The 22131-nt window shown below is 41.7% G+C and overlaps 1 protein-coding gene across 2 annotated transcripts; it reads right to left on the bottom strand.

The window, feature by feature from the left end:
- Window positions 1-18728: 18728 nt before the first annotated feature.
- LOC120106235 (protein disulfide isomerase-like 5-4) lies at window positions 18729-21412 on the bottom strand. 2 transcript variants are annotated; one of them, XM_039119180.1, is made up of 7 exons: window positions 21231-21412; window positions 20396-20462; window positions 20072-20218; window positions 19515-19676; window positions 19394-19441; window positions 19092-19280; window positions 18729-18985 (listed from the first exon to the last, which is right to left on the bottom strand). In XM_039119180.1, the coding sequence occupies exons 3-6, from the start codon at window positions 20213-20215 to the stop codon at window positions 19203-19205; spliced, it is 432 nt and encodes a 143-aa protein (XP_038975108.1). In that variant the 5' UTR covers window positions 20216-20218; window positions 20396-20462; window positions 21231-21412; the 3' UTR covers window positions 18729-18985; window positions 19092-19202. The 2 variants fall into 2 exon arrangements, with proteins under 2 accessions (XP_038975108.1, XP_038975107.1); XM_039119179.1 differs by having other exon boundaries at window positions 19364-19441.
- Between the last annotated feature and the right edge of the window lie 719 nt (window positions 21413-22131).

The raw sequence follows: 22131 nt of genomic DNA on the forward strand, positions 1-22131 counted from the left end.
AGGCAACTTTAATTCAAATCTGGAACAGTTGCCGAGTCGACTCCGGAAAAGCTTGAGTCGACTCCCGCTACAGCCGAGTCGACTCCTGATCGCGCGAGTCGACTCCAACCCACCAACGGTCATATTGTCAGGCTGCGCAGAGTGTGCAGAACGGGCAGAAAAAGCAGTGTAACGGCTAGTTTCCGTGGGGGTTGGCTTAAATAGCCACAGAAGACTGTAGCAAGGCAGAGAACAACCATTCCACTCCAAGCATTCAAGCTTTCAACTCTGCAACTTGTTCTTCAACGAAAAAGAGGGAAGATCTGCAATAACTGCATCCAACTACATCTTCTCAACATTAAAAGCTTCCTCCTCCTGCATTCAAGTCGACCACTCTTTCAAGAGGAGACCAGAAGTTCAAGAAGCCATTCCTCATCTCCGATCTAAAAGCGTTTGAGGCTTCTTAACTTCATTTATTGTTCATATTGTTTTTATCTGCTTTTTGAGAAGTTGTTTTCTGTTTTTTTTTACACACTGTATTTACTTGGTTCAATCGGGGGATTGAATCAAGGGGATTAAGGTTGGTTGGTGAGCCAAGTTAAAAACCAACGTGTGTAAGGGTTTGATTGTGAGCCCGGAAAAACAATCGGGGTTGGTTCTAGTCGGTGAGCCTGGGAAAACCGACCGAGTTTGTTGTGAGCTCGTAAAACAACAAGTTTGGTTGTGAGCTTGCAAAACAACCGGCTATAATCCAAGGGGGTTATAGTGAATTCCCAAGAGAGACTTGGGGAGTGGACGTAGGAGCAAGGGGTAGCTCCGAACCACTATAAAACTCTGTGTTTGCATTGGATTGTCTCTTCTCTTCTTCCTCTCACATCACTCACAGCACTTAGCATTAATTAAATAACTTGCAATAGTTTTTAATTAATCATCCTTAAAGTTTTAAATATCTAAATTAATTTAAAACCCAATTCACCCCCCCCCCCTCTTGGGTTGTCTATCTGGGCAACATAAACTTTAAAATTTTAGAGTTTAAAATTTAGAATGGCAAATATGGAAGAAGCTAATAGTGTTAAGCCCGAGAAATTTAGTGGACAAAATTTTCGTAGGTGGCAAAGACAACTTAAATATTGGTTGACTGTGTTAGGACTTGTATCTGCCATAGAGGAACCACAGTCTAATCAAGAGTTACCTTTCCGGGTGACTAATAAGCAAGTAGAGTACCACTGCTATAATAGAATACTTAGTGTTTTATCTGATCACCTTTATAATGTGTATCATGCCACTACCTCAAGTGCAAAAGAACTTTGGGATGCTTTAGAGGCTGAATATGGGATAATAGATGCTGGCATTGATCGGTTTACTGTCTCAAATTTTAATAGTTATAAAATGGTAGATGATAAACTAATAGGAGATCGAATTCATGAGTATCAAGAACTTCTGAGAAGAGTTGAGAAAAAGGGAACCAAATTTAGTGAAGATTTTAAAGTCTCCTATCTTCTAGATAAATTGCCATCATCTTGGAATGATTTTGCTAGGACCCTTAGGCATAAACAAGGAGAGTTAACCTTAACCCAAGTCATAAACTCTCTTAGAGTTGAGGAAAAACATAGAGCCAATACTAAGAAAGAGGATGAAAAGACTCCTAAGGTGAACCTAGTTGAAAATAACACTAAGAGTTTTTACAAGAGAAACAATTTCCAACATAGGGGTAAGAACTTCAAGAAAAATAATAGGTTCCACAATCGTTCTAACCAAAACCAAAACTTCCAACGACATAATAATAATAACAATAATAAAACATTCAAGGGCAAAGGAAGTGAGAAAAGGCTATGCTTTGTTTGTGGGAGAAGTAATCACATGGCGAAGGATTGTTTCATCAAGATGACTGAGGAGTATAAACCCAAGCCCAATTCAAAACACTATCAAAGAGATCCAAAGGCTCAAGTCTATATGTTGATGGATCAAGAGAATTCAGCCGAACCATCCTTTAGGTATTACTTTATTTCTTCTTCTATCTATTTTACTCATGGAAATAAAGATTGGTGGTTAGATTCTGGAGCTAATGTACATATTTGTTTTGATCATGGTTATTTTAAAACTTATCAGAAATTAAGTGGAGGAAGTGTAACATTAGGTAATGACTTTGTTGCACGTGTGCTTGGAATTGGAGACATAGATCTGAAGATGACATCTAGAAAGATCTTAACTTTGAAAGGAGTGCGACATGTTCTAGAAATCAGAAGAAATTTAGTTAGTGGGTCATCCTTAGTCCAACAAGGATATAAGGTTGTTATGGAATTCAATAAAGTTGTAATTTCAAAAAATAATGTATTTGTTAGGAAAGGATTTATTAGTGAGGGGTTGTTTAAATTAAATGTACTTTCAGAATTTAAAGTTATCTCTTCAAGTGTTTTCAATGTTGAATCTTCTAATGTATGGCATGAATGATTGGGACTTGTAAACTTGAAGAAAATTAAAAGAATGATGGATCTAGACTTAGTCCCTAAGTCCAATCTAAACTTTAAACATAAATGTGAAGTGTGTGTACACTAAAAGGCCTTATAAGTCTATAGAAAGAAACACTCAACTCTTAGAACTCATACATAGTGATGTATGTGATTCAAACAAACTACCTACTAGAGCAGAAAATAAGTATTTTGTGACTTTTATAGACAATTTTTTGAAATTCTGCTATGTGTACTTAATAAAAACTAAAGATGAGGTGTTTAATAAATTCAAGATTTATAAGACCGAAGTAGAGAATTAATTAGAAAGAAAGATTAAGAAACTCAGATCCGACAGAGGAGGAGAGTATACCCTTACTGATTTTAGCATCTTCTGTGAGGAATATGGAATAGTACATGAAATAACTTCGCCATACTCTCCAATCTAATGGAGTAGCTAAAAGAAAGAATAGAACTTTAATTGATATAGTTAATGCGATGTTGATAAGTTCTGGGCTATCTGAGAACTTGTGGGGACAAGCGATTCTTACTGCATGTTTCATATTGAATAGAGTAACTGTGAAAGAATAAAACCCCTTACGAAATTTGGAAGAAAAGAATACCTAATCTTAAAATCTTGAAAGTATGAGGGTGTTTAGCAAAAGTAGCAATCCCTGAGCCTAAGCGAAAGAAAATATGGCCTAAAACTATAGATGCTATCTTTATAGGGTATGCTCAAAATAGTAGTGCCAATAGATTCTTAGTTATAAACTCTGAGATTAGTGAAATTTCAAACAACACAGTTATAGAATCTAGAGATGCTACCTATTTTGAAGATATATTTTCTTATAAAAATAAAATTTCACAATAAGTAATAGATAAATCATCTACTAATAATAAACCTTCCACTAGTACAAGTGCACCCAAGGAATCAGAACCACAATTAGAGTTAAGAAGGAGTAAAAGGCCTAGAATAGAGAAAAATTTTGGAGACGAATTTTATATCTTTTTAATAGAAGGAGATCCTATTACCTATAAGGAAGCTATGTCTTCTTTAGATACTCCATTTTGGAAGGAAGCTATAAAAAGTGAGATAGAGTCTATTATTTAAAATAACACTTGGGAGTTAACTGATTTACCTCTTGGAAATAAAGCTATTGGGTGTAAATAGGTGTTCAAGAAGAAGTTAAAACCTGATGGTGTTGGGGTATGTGGAGACCATTGGTGATGAAGAGAATTGAAGGAGAATCAATTCTGCATAGTTCTGTCTGGCAGACTGTCCGAGTCGACTCGAGCTACAGTCGAGTCGACTCGGGAACAGCCGAGTCGACTCGAGGCTCGTCGAGTCGACCCGGAAGGAGAAACGTAAGAAGACTGAGAAAAACCATGTTTCTGTCTGGACTGTAAGAGTCGACTCGAAGGTTGGTCGAGTCGACTCGAAGCATCGTCGAGTCGACTCGAGCTACAGTCGAGTCGACTCGAGCTACAGTCGAGTCGACTCGAGCTACAGTCGACTCGAGATCGTGCCAGTTATACTAGGATTTGTCCAGAAGTGCCAGAGTCGACTCGAACTACAGCCGAGTCGACTCGGGCTCACGGGAAATCATACGGACGAGTTTCCTTTGGTGTTTTTGGTGGCGTTTCGACGGCTATGATCATCTGAAGGTCTTGAGACTATATATAGGACTCATGAGAGCCCTAGAGATTGATGATTCCAATATTTTTTGAGAGAGACTCTTGTTTGTTTTGTGAGGCTAGGGTTCTAGAGAAGAAGAGGATTGGGATCCTTCTTCTTATGCAAAGGGAATTCTATGTGAATCTCTTGTAGAGCGATCGCTTGTGATCGTTCGGATGTGCGCTATCTCTGTAATCAATTCATCCTAAGTGAGATTTGGAGCGGTGGAGGACGTAGGCTACTTGTAGCCGAACCTCGTTACATCTTTGTGTTTGCTTTGCTATTTTCTTCCTTCTTCTTCCTTTGATTTGATAATCCGCTGCGGTGCTCAAGTGTTTTACCCTATTGATACCAGGGGTAATTTTTTGCCCTTCGTAGCGGAGCGAAGAGGTGATCCTTGAGTCCGGTGTCGAGGGAGCGAGAGAGTGCTTATCCGTTTATTCTCTCTTTGCTTGTCCGACGTTGGTGGTGGTGCCGGTGTGAGTGGGTTCCGGCACAGTCGCTGCCCCCAACAAGTGGTATCAGAGCTATTGGTATTCTGCGATGGCGGATGAAGGGAAGTTGCGAATTGAGAAGTTCAATGGCACGAACTTCGGGTTTTGGAAGATGCAAATAGAGGATTACCTTTACCAGAAGGATCTCTATTTACCTCTTGGAGGCAAAGCGAAGAAACCAGAGAAGATGTCCGATGAAGACTGGGAGGTCCTCGATCGGAAGACGCTCGGCACCATTAGATTGTCACTTGCATCTCAAGTGGCATTCAACATCAAAAACGAGAAGACGACGATGGAGTTGATGGCAACATTGTCACGGATGTACGAGAAACCCTCAGCATCAAACAAGGTATTTCTCATGAAGAGGTTGTTTAATCTTCGTATGAAAAATGGCGGCAGCGTAGCAGAATATCTCAACGAGTTCAATGGACTTACGGCCCAGTTGGAGTCAGTGGAGATTAGTTTTGACGATGAGATTCGGGCATTGCTAATCCTCTCCGGATTGCCTGATAGCTGGGAGGGCCTGGTGATGGCGGTGAGCAACTCTTCGGCGACGGGGAAGTTGATTTTTGATGACGTTGTGGGAGTGCTTCTGAGTGAAGAAGCAAGAAGGAAATCTTCTGGAGCTACGGAGTCGTCTGGAAGTGCACTAAACACCTCTGACCGGGGAAGACAAAAGAAGGACGGTCGATTTCGAAGCGACTCGAAGTCGAGATCCAGCAGGTCTCGAGCACCTCAGAACAAGGGAGCAAAGTGCTGGAACTGTGGAAAGACGGGGCACTTTAGGAGGGACTGCAAATCTCCTAAAGGGAAGCAAGGCGACCACACCGAAGGAGTCAGCAAGGATCTGGCAAATCTTGCTGAAGACGGTGACATGGATGCCCTCGTTCTATCTTTATCTACCTGTGACGAGTCTTGGGTGATAGACTCGGGCGCGTCTTTCCATGCTACATCCCAACGGAAGCTTCTTGGAGGATATGAGAAGGGAGACTTCGGCAAAGTCTACCTAGGGGATGGAGAGCCTTGCACCATACAAGGAAGGGGAAGCGCGGAAGTGAAGTTGATTTCTGGATCTTCACTTGAGCTTGAGGACGTACGGCACGTGCCTCAACTGCAGAGGAATCTAATTTCTATTGGACAGTTGGCGAGCCAGGGGTACAAGACTACTTTCACAGCTGATCAGTGGAAGATATCCAGGGGTTCTTTGACGGTGGCTAGTGGCAAGAAGGTTGGGACACTTTATGTCGCCAACGGCACGGAGAACTCTATTGGAGTTGTTGCAGCAGATGTGGACACCAAGTTATGGCATTGCAGACTAGGGCACATGAGTTATCAGGGACTGGAGGTGATGCACCAGTTGGGAAAGCTGCAGGGTCTCAGGAGTGTTGAGATGGACTTCTGTGAGGATTGTGTTCTCGGAAAGCAGAAGCGTGTTTCATTCAACAAAGAAGGTAAACCTCGGAAGCAAGAAAAGCTAGATCTCGTGCACACGGATGTGTGGGGGCCTGCACCGGTTTCTTCCTTTGGTGGATCTCAGTACTATGTTACTTTTATTGATGATGCTACCAGGAAGCTTTGGGTGTTCTTCTTGAAGCACAAGTCAGAGGTATTTGGGGTCTTCAGGAGATGGCAAGCGATGGTAGAACTTGAGACAGGAAGGAGGTTGAAATGCCTGAGATCGGACAACGGTGGTGAGTATTGTAGCAAGGAGTTTGAGGACTACTGTGCAGAGACTGGGATTGTCAGGCAGAGGACAGTTCCAGGAACACCACAACAAAATGGAGTTGCTGAAAGGATGAACAGAACAATTAATGAGCGTGCCAGGAGTATGAGGATACATGCTGGATTGCCACAGCAGTTTTGGGCGGAAGCAGTTAACACTGCTGCCTACTTGATCAACAGAGGGCCATCAAAGAAACTTGAATTTGGAATTCCTGAGGAAGCATGGACAGCGAAGAAGATTGATTTGGCGCACTTACGAGTATTCGGTTGTACCAGTTATGTCCATGTTGATTCCAGTCAAAGAAGCAAACTAGATGCCAAATCAAAGAAGTGCATTTTCGTTGGATACGGAGGTCAATAGTTTGGGTATCGGTTTTGGGATCCTGAACACAGGAAGATCATTCGTAGTAATGATGTGGTATTCAATGAGAAAATGCAGCAGAGCACTGAATCAGAAACAAAACCTGTTGAGCCGTGTTTTGTGGATCCTGAAGAGGAGTCTACAAATTCTGGTCAGAAGACTCAATCAGAGCAAGAACCTGAAGTTTTAGCACCCTCTCCACAACTAAGAAGGTCCACTCGTAGTACTCACGGAAAGCCTCCTCAAAGGTATGATGGGACTCTTAGTTATTTGTTGCTCACAGATAATGGCGAACCTGAATGCTTCACGGAGGCATTGGAGGTTGATACCAGGGAGGAGTGGGAGTTGGCTATGGATGATGAGATGGAGTCATTGGAGCAGAATCAAACGTGGGATTTGGTGGATCTGCCCAAGGGGAAGAAAGCACTGTCAAACAAATGGGTTTATAGGCTGAAGGAAGAGCAAAATGGGAAGAAGCGATACAAGGCCAGGCTGGTTGTAAAAGGATTTCAGCAGAGAGCAAGTATCGACTTCACGGAGATCTTTTCTCCTGTAGTCAAGATGAGTTCTATTCGGGCGGTGCTGAGCATGGTGGCAGTAGAGGATCTTCACTTAGAGCAGCTAGATGTGAAGACGGCCTTTCTCCACGGAGATCTCGATGAGGAGATATATATGCAGCAGCCGGAGGGATACGTTGCAGCTGGCATGGGTGACTTGGTTTGCAAATTGAAGAAAAGCCTATATGGTTTGAAACAGGCGCCCAGGCAATGGTATCTCAAGTTCGATAGTTACATGCTTGAGATAGGATACAGGAGATGTCAGGAGGATCACTGTTGCTACTTCCGGGACTTCGGCACATCTTACATTATCTTGCTATTATATGTTGATGACATGTTAGTTGCAGGAGCTAGCATGCATGAGATTGCAAAATTGAAGCTGAAGCTGTCAAGAAAATTTGCAATGAAGGATCTAGGAGCAGCAAAACAGATCCTTGGGATGCGGATCAGCAGAGATAGGTCTAAACATATCCTCAGACTATCTCAGGCGGAGTACATCAGCCGAGTACTCAGGAGATTCTGCATGGAGGGTGCCAAACCTGTTGGCACACCGCTGGGTGCCCACTTAAAGCTTTCAAAAGGGCAAAGTCCGAAGACGCGGGTGGAGGAGCTCAATATGTCAAAAATCCCGTATGCATCGGCGGTGGGAAGCTTGATGTACGCTATGGTGTGTACGAGACCAGACATTGCTCAAGCAGTGGGAGTTGTGAGTCGCTTCATGAGCTGCCCAGGCTTGGAGCATTGGCGCGCGGTCAAATGGATACTGAGGTATCTGAGAGGCACGAAGCACATGTCATTGTGCTATGAAGGTTCTGAGATCCGGTTACAGGGCTTTGTGGACTCAGACATGGCAGGGGACTTGGACGGCAGGAGGAGCACGACGGGGGTACTTGTTCACCTTGGGCAGTGGAGCCGTCAGTTGGATTTCCAGGTTGCAACCAGTTGTTGCATTGTCGACTACGGAGGCGGAGTATGTGGCAGCCACAGAGGCGTGCAAGGAACTAATATGGCTTCAGGGCTTGATGAAGGAACTTGGGAAGGAGCAGAAGGATTGCATGTTATATTCAGACAGTCAAAGTGCAATTCATCTGGCGAAGAATTCAGCTTTCCATTCGAGGACGAAGCATATTGACATACGGTACCACTTCGTGAGGTCATTGCTCGAGCAGGGACTCGTCAAGTTGGAGAAGATTCATACAAGTCAGAACCCTGCAGATATGTTGACGAAGGTCGTCACGGTGGAGAAGCTGAGGAGTTGTTCAGCTTCTGCTGGTCTTCACGCTTGAAGACGTTGAGGAGGCATCGTACCTATCTCACTAGGATGATTCATTTTCAGTGGGAGCACAGAGGAGAGCCAAACAACAAGAGGATATACCCAAGGTCTCCAAGTGGGAGATTGTTGGGGTATGTGGAGACCATTGGTGATGAAGAGAATTGAAGGAGAATCAATTCTGCATAGTTCTGTCTGGCAGACTGTCCGAGTCGACTCGAGCTACAGTCGAGTCGACTCGGGAACAGCCGAGTCGACTCGAGGCTCGTCGAGTCGACCCGGAAGGAGAAACGTCAAAAGACTGAGAAAAACCATGTTTCTGTCTGGACTGTAAGAGTCGACTCGAAGGTTGGTCGAGTCGACTCGAAGCATCGTCGAGTCGACTCGAGCTACAGTCGAGTCGACTCGAGCTACAGTCGAGTCAACTCGAGATCGTGCCAGTTATACTAGGATTTGTCCAGACGTGCTAGAGTCGACTCGAACTACAGCCGAGTCGACTCGGGCTCACGGGAAATCATACGGACGAGTTTCCTTTGGTGTTTTTGGTGGCGTTTCGACGGCTATGATCATCTGAAGGTCTTGAGACTATATATAGGACTCATGAGAGCCCTAGAGATTGATGATTCCAATATTTTTTGAGAGAGACTCTTGTTTGTTTTGTGAGGCTAGGGTTCTAGAGAAGAAGAGGATTGGGATCCTTCTTCTTGTGCAAAGGGAATTCTATGTGAATCTCTTGTAGAGCGATCGCTTGTGATCGTTCGAGTGTGCGCTATCTCTGTAATCAATTCATCCTAAGTGAGATTTGGAGCGGTGGAGGACTTAGGCTACTTGTAGCCGAACCTCGTTACATCTTTGTGTTTGCTTTGCTATTTTCTTCCTTCTTCTTCCTTTGATTTGATAATCCGCTGCGGTGCTCAAGTGTTTTACCCTATTGATACCAGGGGTAATTTTTTGCCCTTCGTAGCGGAGCGAAGAGGTGATCCTTGAGTCCGGTGTCGAGGGAGCGAGAGAGTGCTTATCCGTTTATTCTCTCTTTGCTTGTCCGACGTTGGTGGTGGTGCCGGTGTGAGTGGGTTCCGGCACAGTCGCTGCCCCCAACAGATGGAAGTATAGACAAATACAAAGCCAGACTAGTGGCTAAAGGTTTTACACAAAAGGAAGGAATAAATTACTTTGATATATATTCACCTGTATCTAGGATAACTACGATTATAATCTTAGTTCCCTTAGCATCAGTGCATAACCTAGTGATTCATCAAATGGATGTTAAGATTGTCTTTCTAAATGGAGACGTAGATGAAAAGATATATATGAAGCAACCTGGAGGTATTGTAGTTAAAGGTCAAGAACATAGGTTAGTTAAATCTTTGTATGGTTTAAAACAAGCTCCTAAGCAATGGCATAAGAAGTTTGATAAGGTGATCTTAGAATATAACTTTAAAATTAATGAATATAATAAGTGTGTGTACTACAAAGAGAGTAATAGAGAACATGTGATCTTATGTCTTTATGTTGATGATATATTAATATTTGGGACAAATTTGGAGATAGTAAATGATGTTAAATCTTATCTTTCTAGAAAGTTTGACATGAAGGATTTAGAAGAAGCCTATATAATTTTAGGAATGAAGTTGGAAAGAACACATAATGGAATTACTCTTAATCAAACCAGTACAATAGAAAGGATGTTAAAAAAGTTTAATTATTTTGATTGTAAACCTATATCAATATCATATGGTGAACCAGTATCGCAATTGAAGTACTCACAAATGATTGGATCATTGTTATACATAGCAAATAAAACTAGGCCTGATATAGCATATGCTGTTGGGAGACTTAGTAGATATACTCATAATCCTAGTAAAGATCATTGGGTTGCTTTAGAGAGAGTCTTTAAATATCTTAGAGAAACCATAGAATACTCATTATGTTATAAGGGATTTCCAAATGTAGTTGAAGGGTATAGTGACGCGAATTGGATAACAGAAAATATGGATGTGAAGTCCACTTCAGGATATGTATTTCTTTTGGGTGGAGCAGCAATATCCTGGAGATCTAAAAAACAAACTATTATCTCTCGAAGTACTATGAAGTCAAAACTTATAGCTTTAGATACAACTTGCTCTAAGGCTGAGTAGATTAAGAACTTGATGCTTGACATGCCTTTAGTTAATAAACCCATACCTGCCATTTCCATACATTGTGATAGTAAGGCAATAATAGAGTTAGTAAGGTAAGTACATACTAATAAAAAAATGAATAGGCATTTACAAGTGAGGTATAAATCAGTTAAAAGCCTATCGAATAAGAATATTGTGTCTTTGAAATTTGTAAAGTCTAAGAAAAATATAGCTGATCAGCTGACCAAAGCTCTTTCTAAGAGAGCTGTCATTGACTTGTCGAGGGGGATGTGCTTAAGCCCACAAAGGAGTCACCTAGGGAGGTAACCCAACCTTTGTGATTGGAGATCCCATGAAGAAGGTTCAATAAGTAGAAACAATCCATATTGCATGACTCATTTCCACACTACTTTTAAGGAGAGAGTCTCCTGCTCATCCCTATGGCAATAGTGCTTTGATATGTGACGTTAAGGAAGGGTGTTACCTTGAATGAGCCCGAGACAAGCATACTCCTGTAGGATACAAGTCACATGCATTCTTGGAGGACTCACCTAAATGAGAATTGTCGTGAGGCCGCGACTGTGAGAATTGGGCTGTTCTCTAATAACTCTCATGAGAATTAAGATTCAGCGCATGGCCATAAATAGCGCTAACCCGCACCAAGTCTATATCAATACTATGTGTGTGGCATGTTAAAATCTGGTACAAAGAGTCTAGTTTAAGACTTAGTTCACTATGATCCTTTAGGTTAGAACTGTCAACACTAAGTATAGGTTCAAGTCCGGAAGACACCTGCACCCATTGCATATATAGTATAAAGTTGCCCGAATTTCTATATATATATATATATATATATATATGTATGTGATTTTATAAAGTTTTGAAACTTGTGGGGGACTGTTGGAATTTGAATGAGTTTTAAATGTTTTAAAGAGGTGTTAATAAAAAAGATTTGTAACCTCTAAAATTTTAAAAGAATTGTTGTAACCTATATGTATTTCAAATTCCATTTGGAAGTTTCAAAACTCCCCATTATCTCTCATTATAGCCTTAATGAGGTCATAAGTATTCAACCGTTATGGTTGGATTTCAAAAGACCAATATATATGAGTCATTCCTTGCACCTAAAATATACAACAAAAAAAGTCTTATTCTTGCTCTCATAGTCTCTCCCTACCTCCATTTTCTCTTTTACAATTATATATATTATTTTATTTTGGGCAACCGATATAGACTACGTAATCTGCCTACTACAGACGTGCACTGTAGATTAGGCCCGCTGTGAGTCGTTTGGGTTGTATCTTGGAGCCGTCGCTGACCGCCAATATCTGCACGTGGGAAGGCAATAACGGCTTTAGGACAGTGCGTCTCTTGACGTGCCTCTCACACCTCATAGGCCAGATATTTCTTTACTACTATTTTATTACAATTGTTAAATTTCTTTTTCTGTGATTTAAATATTTTATGAAGCATCTTGCTAGATCAACATATAGTTGGTGATACATACTTGTCGACCTTCTAATACATACTGTAAATTTATCTGATACACAACACATACTTTCAAGTAAATCGGTTCACAGTTTTCAGAACATGTTTTTTACGGTGCATACTATATTGTGAGATGATACACATATACACATGTTTTTTTTTCAGAACATGTCTTTAGATTCTGCGTCATGTCCATTTCTAACCTGGACATGGCAGACTTTCATTTAGAAAAGCCATTTTAGAAGAGATCCATATACGCATCTGTTATGTACATTTAAGCATGTGGTATTAATATAAGACTGTCTATGGTGACATCTTGATGACAGCCTTCATCTACTTTTATCAATTGCAACTTGGTCCTAAACCGTTAGGGCCTTAGTTGACTGGATACGGAAACTCCTTGAGCTAAGAGGTCCAAAGCAAATAGCGTGGACTGGTCACAGCTAGTTCAATCTTCTACGGTTGAGAAAGATGTCTTGGTCCAATTTGAAGAGCATAGAAACTCAGGTTCTCCAGGAAGAACCCATCTCCAGAAATCCGTTCTTCGAAGAAACATTGGTAGTTCATCAAGAAAGCATTCAGCCATCAAACTCCCTAGCAATTCCATATCATCCCCTAATTTTGTCATACGAAAGGAGATTCAAACTACACTATAGCCAATTCTTAGGTGTGGCAGCTTGGCAGCATCAATTATAGTTACCACAGACAATTACAGATTCACCAATATTGATGGATTAATCTATACCTTCTCCTTTTAAGAAATGTGGTGAGGATGTAATCTTTCTCAACTAGATAGGGATGACAACCAGCTAAGCTAAAGTTGATTGGTGATACATTAATCTATGCACTTCCAGGGCTTCATCTGAAGAAAAGCATGTCATAACTTTGCAGTAATAGAGACACAAAGATGCATGATAAATAATCTGGTAGACTCCCGTCAAATTAAATACTGCGGAACAATTCAGTCTCAGTTCTGTTCCCTTTAAAAAAAGTGGTCAAGCATCTCAAGCTTCATTTAAACAATAAAATGAGAATAAACAGGGGGTAAAGAGCCACACGACTGGAAACTGGGAATAGAGAAGGGAAGAAGAGAGAGAAAGAGAGCAGTGGCTCCTGACCAGAATCAGCCTACTCTCCGCTTCCACAGGAGCAAGCAGCCAAGGAGACCTTAAGAAAACTGCTGCCAAAAGAGCATATAGAATTTAACTTGAAGATAAATATCATATCGCAGTAGCATGTATGTTCATCCATGCATAGAACTCAACAGAGCATACAGATTGGTGCACTGATTCATATTCTCCACCCATCTGAATATTCATATAGTCGTCATAGCATACACTTCTCCATATTTTGTGAAAGCCCTAATAAACTTGATCAGATATTCGTCGCAGATAACCGAGCAGTGTCAAGCCCTGTCTCATTCCCTTCTGCAGCAAGTCACCACTCAGGATGGTCTCAGCATAAATGAACAATGAGAGAAGTTCAATGACAATCTATACTACTGAAACCTTTTTTTTCCTCAAAAAGGGTATTATTATTTAGTGAAACTAATTTCTATGCGCCAAATGATGACGTCATCAACTTTATTAGAAGAAAAGATGCTCTACATTTTGTCAACGATCTTGATGAACTGCTTGAGCTGCTGATGAAAGCAATAATAATTCACGCTTAGCAGCATTTTACCATTTCCTTTCTAATTGGAGGTATCCAAAAACAATTGATAAATGATACAAATAACTTTAGGAATCAATATGCATGTCAGCTAAAGAGCTTTCTCTTTTTCTTTTCCCCAGTAATCAATAGAAATATCAGACGATCAGATGTTACATGCTCGAAGTAAATGTCATTACAAAATAAGGAGACGAACGCAAGCCTTCTAGGTGTGTAAAACTGTACAAAGCATGTTTCTGGGCAAACGTATGATTCGTCATATACATGTTTCCCTCAATATATGAACCAAAACTTAACCGTGAAAACTTTTGTGCTGCATTAACTTGCAGAAACTCATAATACCATGGAATACCATGGATCTCCTCTTCATACCGTTGAAAGCTAGATTAAATGGCCATGAGTCCTTGAAAATAACAAAGCAACTGAACTTTAATACTAGATGCACTTAACCTCAGGCATATAGCAGGGAAATTAGACAAAGTTAGCGTCCAATCTGATCAGTCAAAGTTAAATAGAAATTACCACACTCAAAGGGAAAGAATGTAAAAATCAGGCCAACTGAGCCTGAACTGGACCAAGCCAGCCAGCTTTAATTTAAAAATTCAAAAATAAAAAAAAGAAATTGGAACAGGGGATCGCGATCTCTTGTCCGAGCGGCTAGAACGACCAGCGTTGAAGCACTGCCGGGGGAGCAGCCATTGGTATGAAACCCCTGGGGCCATTGCTAACGGCCGGCAGCCATTAGAGGCCATTGCAACCAGCGAATGGCCGGCCGGTGCCGCCATTCATCCGAGCTTATCCTCTCTCTTTGAGTGTTATAAAAACTTCGATTCCACTCCACCCGCGGCCGCCACCACTGACCGAAGTCCTTTGCCTCCATCCCTCGCATGTAAGTTCTCCATCCCCTGTCGGAGCCTCCTTGGGCTGAGAAGGCTGCCTCTTTATCTTCTTTTTTTTCCATTTGCCCGAGCATGGCTGTCCCCACTGGCTGTTCCCAGTCACTCCCCACCACTTGTCACCACCTCCGGCTGCCATCGTCGGACCTCGACCACGGCAGCCACTAATCTACCCATCTCCTTCCCCTGGTTACCAAGAAAAGAAGAAAGAAGAAGAAAGAAAGGAAAGAGGAAGAAGAAGAAGGGGAGGGGAGAGAGAGAGAGAGAGAGAAAAAAACTCATCCCTCTCTTCCTCTCTCTCTCTGTCTCGTTTCTTCTCTCTTTTCTCTCTAATCTCCCTATTTCTCTCTCTAAAAGGCCGAACCAGTAAAAAAAGTCCCATCCTTGGTTCAATCTCTCTCTACTTGATTTGTAGATTCTTGATCGATTTACTCAGTTGGGATTTGAAGCATGCTCAAGTCCATTTTGGATTGCTTAGAGCTTTTTAATTTGTGGAGTGATTGATTATAACCCTATTTGATTTTGATGAGCTCAAAGCATTTGAGTATATCTTTTGTTTACTAATGAATTCAATCTAGTGTTTCAGTGAAAATCTTGTAAATTTGTGGTTAAGTGTCTCTAGATTTGGTTCAAGACATTTTGGATAAGTTAAGAAGTCAATCTGAACCAAAGTCTGAGACTCGAGTCGACTCCGGAATATTACGAGTCGACTCCAAGCGTATCAGAAGCATTGGCACAGGCGCGAGTCGACTCCGGAACATTACGAGTCGACTCCGACTGAGAACAGACAGACGAACAGAAAGACCCAACTCAAAACCTGTCAGCGAGTCGACTCCTGAAGAGCGCGAGTCAACTCCGATACTTGCCGAGTCGACTCCAGAGTAGTATGAGTCGACTCCAGGGAGTTACAGACAGAAAGACAGAGAAGTCATTTTGGACCCTGAGAGCCGAGTCGACTCCTGAGGAACGCGAGTCGACTCCGATGATTGGCAGGTCGACTCCAAAGGAAGCGAGAGTCGACTCTCAGTGTTATACAAGGGAAAATTCAGAGAGCAACTTTCGGACACTGAGAGCCGAGTCGACTCCCGCAAAGCCCGAGTCGACTCCGAGACAGCGCGACCCCAAAAAGACAGAAGACAGTATTTTTGTCTCTGAGATGCGAGTCGACTCCAAGACAGTTCGAGTCGACTCCAAGGCAGCGCTACTCCAAAAAGACAGAAGACTGGTTTTCGGATACTGAGAGCCGAGTCGACTCCCAAACAGTCCGAGTCGACTCCAAGACTGCACGAGCCAAAAGACAGAAGATCGGAAGTTCGGGCTCTGAGCGCCGAGTCGACTCCCAGAATTTCCGAGTCGACTCGAGTGAGCAAAGTTGAAGAATACCTCTATGGATTCCTTGGAATGAGTCGACTCCAAAAGTGCTAGGTCAGCTCCAGACTTTGGGGAGTCGACTCTGGGTTAAGTCGAGTCGACTCCCAGTCGAGAAGACCACTTTAATTCAAATCCGGAACAGTTGCCGAGCCGACTCCAGAAAAGCATGAGTCGACTCCTGCTACAGTCGAGTCGACTCCAGATCGCGCGAGTCGACTCCGATCCCAACGGACACATTGTCAGGATGTGCAGAATGTGCAGAACGGCTAGTAAAGTGTGTCTAACGGCTAGTTTCCGTGGGGAATGGCTTAAATAGCCACAGAGGACTGTAGCAAAGCAGAGAAGTAACATTCCTTTCAAAGAAAACAAGAAATCTTCATCTGCAAACTGATTTCAACGCAAAAAGGAGGAAGAGGGGCATTAACTCCATTCAACCAACTCTTCCCAGCATTAAAGAAGTCTCCTTCAGCCCTCAAGTCTTCAAGACATTCAAGAGGAGACCCAGAGTTCGAGAAGCCCTCCTCTACATCGTCATAAACTAGTTTGAGGGCTCTTAACTTCTCCTTGTTTACATTGCTGAATATTTGCTTTCTTAGAAGCTGTATTTTTCTCTTTGTTCCTTCTATCCATTTGATCTTTACTTGATTCAATCAGGGGATTGAATCAAGGGTGTAAAGGTTTGTTGGTGAGCCTAGGTTGAAACAAACGGTGTAAGGGTTCGATTGTGATCCCGGGAAAACAATCGGGTGGTTCTAGTTGGTGAGCCTGGGAAAACCGACCGAGTTCGTTGTGACCTCGTAAAACAACAAGTTTGGTTGTGAGCTTGTAAAACAACCGGCTGTAATCCGAGGGGTTATAGTGAATTCCCAAGTGAGGCTTGGGGAGTGGACGTAGGAGCAAGGGTTAGCTCCGAACCACTATAAATTCCTTGTGTTTGTGATTGTTCTATTGTCCCTTATCTTCATTTCATTCACAGCACATAGCATCTAATTAATCAACTTGCAAAAGGTGTTAATTAGTATTTCATAAATCATTTAATTGTTATAATTATTTTTAAAACCCAATTCACCCCCCCCCCTCTTGGGTTGTCTATCTGGGCAACAAGTGGTATCAGAGCCGGAACTCTTTTACCCAAAGAGTAAAAGATCAAAATGACAACCCCATTTGGATCTTCCCACATTGAGGGCCAGTCTACCCAAAGACCCCCATTCTTTAATGGATCCGACTACTCATATTGGAAGGCTAGGATGAGAATATTTATCCAAGCCCAAGACTATGAGATGTGGACCATAATACTAAATGGACCATACATCCCTTCCATTTATGTAGAGGGTGTCACTGTACCCAAACTTGAAAAAGATTGGGATGACAATGACTTTAGGAAGGCACAACTCAATGCCAAAGCAATGAATGTGCTTTACTGTGCATTAGATAGAAATGAATTCAATAGAGTCTCTACTTGCAATTCTGCAAAAGAGATTTGGGATAGACTTGAAGTGACCCACGAGGGCACAAATCAAGTAAAAGAATCCAAAATAAATATATTAGTACATAAGTATGAATTATTTAAAATGGACTCTAATAAAACAATCACTTGCATGTTCACTAGATTTACTGATATTGTCAATGGCCTAAAAATCCTTGACAAAAATTATACTAACAGTGAGCTTGTTAGGAAGATTCTTCGTTGTCTACCAAGGTCATGGGAAGCCAAGGTGACGGCAATTCAAGAAGCCAAGGACTTGAACAAGCTTCCACTTGAGGAGCTTCTTGGATCCCTAATGACGCACGAGCTCACAATGAAACACTACCAGAAAACACGCGTATAGTGACGGAGATTCCCGTCACTATACCGTGTTTCCGGTTACTAATATGGAATTTGTGACCGGAGCTCCCGTCACTGACTTCGTTACAAAAACACGCGTCGCTAAATTCTCCGTGACGGCGGTGATTCCCGTCACTAACCTCCGTGACAGAACCGCCGTCACTAAGCCGTTACAAATTCAAGAATTAAATATTTAAGAAATTATGTATTTTCCGTCACTATCCAGTTGCGGAGTTAGTGACGAAGGCAACTTCGTCACTGATTTTGTCACAGAATGCGGTCACAAGTTTGGTCACTAATCTGTCACGACCTTTAGTGACAGATTTAGTCGTCACAGACATGGTCACACATTTTGTCACTACATTTGTCATTAATCCCGTCACTGACCTAGTGATAAGTTTACGGTCACTAATTGGTTACAAACGCGCTGAGCAAAATCAATTTTTATTGACCAAAATCCGTCACAATACTTGGTAAACAATTTAGTAACCAAAATTTGGTCACCGATCACAATCTAATAACCTGGTACATTTGGTACATTGATTGGCACATAATAATAATAATAGTAATATCATTAATAGCAAAGGCATTCAACATTACGCAAAAGTCATTTTAAATGTCATTCAAAATTGGCATCAACATGTCCTGAATCCATCAAAATCAAAGTCTAAAAATATGTCATAAAGATCAACAGAGATTTCATTCCTCCTAGGAATGCAAAGACCTATCATCTAAGGCAAAAATAATTATAATGAAGCATGATCAGCAGAATCAGAATCACCATTACTCCCCCGATCTGCATGCCTTGGTCTAAAGCCAATCTCTTCTCTCATCTTTTGAAGAACCTCCTCTTGCCATTTTTTCTTTTCCTGCTCAAGAATACGTAGAAGGTCTTCATGAGTGTACAGCTCTGGAGCTTGACCTGTAGAGGTGGAAGCAGATGATGATTGCCCAATAATTCCAGTGAGATCCTCTAGGGGACTAAAGCCATAGACATGGCCATGAGTTGGGACATCAGTTGCGTCAAACCACAAGTCATAATCACGTGGAGGAGCATCTGAGGTGGAGGCATCACCATATTTTTTGGAGTATTCAGCTGAATACTTTGCCTGCAAGTTGATTTAAAAGAAGAGAAAAACATTATGGTGGATCAAACAAGAGATAAACATGAGCAAGCTCAATAATATTTATGAATTATTAAAAAATTATACTTACCATGACAACTTCACTTCTCTTATGAGTGAAAGCATTCAAAATGGAATTGCTAACTAGGGGAATGAGCAAAACTTTGGACCCGTTGTACAACCAATATTTCACCTTTGCCCATCAAAATTGTTTTCCTAATTCAACCTTTCTCATAAGCCGGATCGTATTGTGCAGGATAGAATCCAATATTCCAGACACCTGAAAGCCAATAAGGTCAAATTTTTCATACGCATTTGGCAGTACAAAACCGAAGATATCATTTAAAGAGATCGAGTGCAAACCGTAAAAATGCCTCCAATGATAGCACATACATTTGTAATGAAGTGCGAGAAGGATTTTGGAACTTCAGTTACCAAGACCTGAAATTCAAAATAACGATGAGCTCACAGATTTTGAATTTGGTAAATGTGTATCCAAGTGTCAGAAACCAGCCTGCATAGGAGAGGGCTCAAAATGGAATTTGGCAGCAGGAATATGCAGACTGTGCACCAAACTACTGTGGGCTGTATACTCATACTCCTCTAGCAATTTAAACTCCCGAGAAGATTTTCTTGATGCTATCTCAGTCTTTACCAATTGAAGGTAATGCTCAATCTGCAAATCCAAAGAGGGTACATTTAGATCTCTCTTCACAGCCTCTGTTTCATAATCGGCATGGTACAAATAGGTAACTCCTGTTCATTGCTATCTGACAGGTGATTAACATTAGAAACATCAAAACAGTGTAAATATAGGAAGTCAATATTTCACTTCCTGTCCAATTCCTCGAAAATAAGTTATGGCTTGGTGTTCGTGCTGCTAATGCTAAACTAAGCGTCAACTACTGATATCATGATGGAGCATCAAACAGTAACAAGGTATCTGATCAATCAAAAAATTTTAAGTACATAGAAATGGTTCCGAGACTTACAGTAACATTTGCATTAACATCATAGAAGATTCTGCAAACTCAAAATGGTGAATGAATTCAATGCAGAAGCTTATTTTACCTTTTTGACAAGCACAAAACCTTCTATTCTACACCCACTAGTCAATGGCGCAGGCCGTTTTGCTGTATCGATGGTTTGACCAGATTTGTCATCCAATGCTAGTTTATGGAACTCTCTTGGAACAGGTGCAACCAGAGTTTCCATTGCCTAAAATTAAGAACTCCAAACAAGCAGTTAAACCAGTTAACAGGGCTAACAAATAAAGTGACAATGCATATGCCTAACTCTTATGATAGACGAGTACACTATAAGGCAATGATGTGCAATGACAGTGCCGATGATTAATTACTGCACATCAAATTTAAATCGAAACAATAAGCATACCACAACTAAACTTTCTGTGTCCCGTTCTCCATAATAAGATTCATGTTCATGGTGGCCATGATTTTCCCTGTGGCAGATGATATAGTAATCCACAGTTATTTAACTAAACAGCAAATAAGATATAACAACATGACCATTAACATTCTAAAAGACTACTTGCTAGCCCAGGAAAATGGAAGACAGCAGAAGTTAATTGACAACATCAACAAAAGCTAATTCAGCCTCGTAGAAAATGTAGTACTTGAAATTTTATAAGCATGAACGACAACAATTAAAAGCAACTAAGACAATTTTAAACATATCAAAAGTACATAAAACAAATTTGCAGGCAAATTTTACTTATGCACGAAGCTCAGAGGACTAGGTTGCCCGTAACATCAAGTATTTACTCAGTGCTCACTTGTTTCTTCCTTCATTAATAGGATTTTTAAATATCTATGTTGCATAAGGCTCACATAGAGGAATTTTAGCACAATTTCTTTTCAAACAATAGGAGTTCTAGAAGCAGAGGTGAGGCATATTAAAAAATAAAAATATCTCAGGCTAAATATTCCTCCATTTAAGGGATCAAAATAGATGGTCGTGCTAAAGGAGGGTTGAAAAGAAACATATAGAATTTGAGCATGCTTAAGATAATTCAATGTATAACTAAAACTAAATAATATTCTCTCCCTGATACCTGTTACATTGAACCCTTATTTTTGGGAGACCTACTGTTCCGAGCTCTCTCGCTGCCCCACCACCTCTCTCTCTCTCTCTCTTTCTCTCTCCGGGCTTGGGCAAAATCTACCGGGATCGAGCTTGAAGAGGAGGAGGAGGAGGAGAAAACTCTTACCGGTGACTGTGAGTCGGTGACCGGAGCCGCGGAGGTTGCCGTCCGGGGGAGAAGGACGCGAAGAGCCGCCGGCCGGTCGTTGAAGAGGCGACGACACCGAGAGGAGGCGGCTATCAGGCTCTCAGCGAGGGAAAAGGGGGGGCGGGGGCGGCGGCGGCGGCGGCTCTCAGCGAGGGAGGGGAGGCCGGCGGCGGCGGCTCTCAGCGAGGGAGGGGGGGTGCGGCGGCGGCTCTCAGCGAGGGGGTGCGGCGGCGGCTCTCAGCGAGGGAGGGCGGCGACGGCTCTCAGCGAGGGAGGGGGGGCGAGGGAGTGGGGGGGTGGGTGCGGCGGCGGCGGCTCTCAGCGAGGGAGGGGAAGGGAAGGGAAGGGAAAGGAAGGGAAAGGTTAGGGTTTTTGTTAAGTCGGTTTGCAAGCCAAATTGTATATCTAAGGCTGATTTGGGCTAAATCGGTTTGCAAGCCAAATTTCATATCAAATTATTTTTTATTTATAAGGCTGATTGGACGGGACTTGCAAGGCAAAAATATTTTTGAACTATAAAGCATGATTTCCGCGAGATTTTGTATTTTGATCTTATTGGGTGTATTCATACCCGTACGGTATGAAGCACCCGTTCTCAGCAAAAAAAAAAAAAAAAAAAAAAAACTATAAAGCATGATAAAAAAATTCTATAAAGCAGAAAACTTGCAATAGGGGTGCAAATGGGTCATGGCCGACACCATGAGATTTTAAAATGAGAAGAAGAAATTTGAGTTTTATAGAGAGCGATTGGAATTTGGATTATCGAAAAAATTTGGGCGGAACGGCGGGCACACTTAGTTTCATTTTGGATATTCCTCCTTTTATCTTTTCTTTTAATTTAGGTTTACTCAAAAATAATATTTTTAATATTTTTGGAATT

This window comes from Phoenix dactylifera, unplaced genomic scaffold (genome assembly GCF_009389715.1).
Source record: "Phoenix dactylifera cultivar Barhee BC4 unplaced genomic scaffold, palm_55x_up_171113_PBpolish2nd_filt_p 000494F, whole genome shotgun sequence".
Taxonomy (NCBI): Eukaryota; Viridiplantae; Streptophyta; class Magnoliopsida; order Arecales; family Arecaceae; genus Phoenix; species Phoenix dactylifera.

What these genes read in the sequence shown, in the direction of transcription:
- LOC120106235 (XM_039119179.1), bottom strand. Translation starts at nt 20,215, where the DNA reads ATGGAAACTCTGGTTGCACCTGTTCCAAGAGAGTTCCATAAACTAGCA. An exon ending in GTTTTGTGCTTGTCAAAAAG is followed by an intron (nt 19,677 to 20,071) that starts GTAAAATAAGCT and finishes TTGGATTTGCAG; the next exon opens with ATTGAGCATTACCTTCAATT. An exon ending in TCATTGGAGGCATTTTTACG is followed by an intron (nt 19,281 to 19,363) that starts GTTTGCACTCGA and finishes ATTGGCTTTCAG; the next exon opens with GTGTCTGGAATATTGGATTC.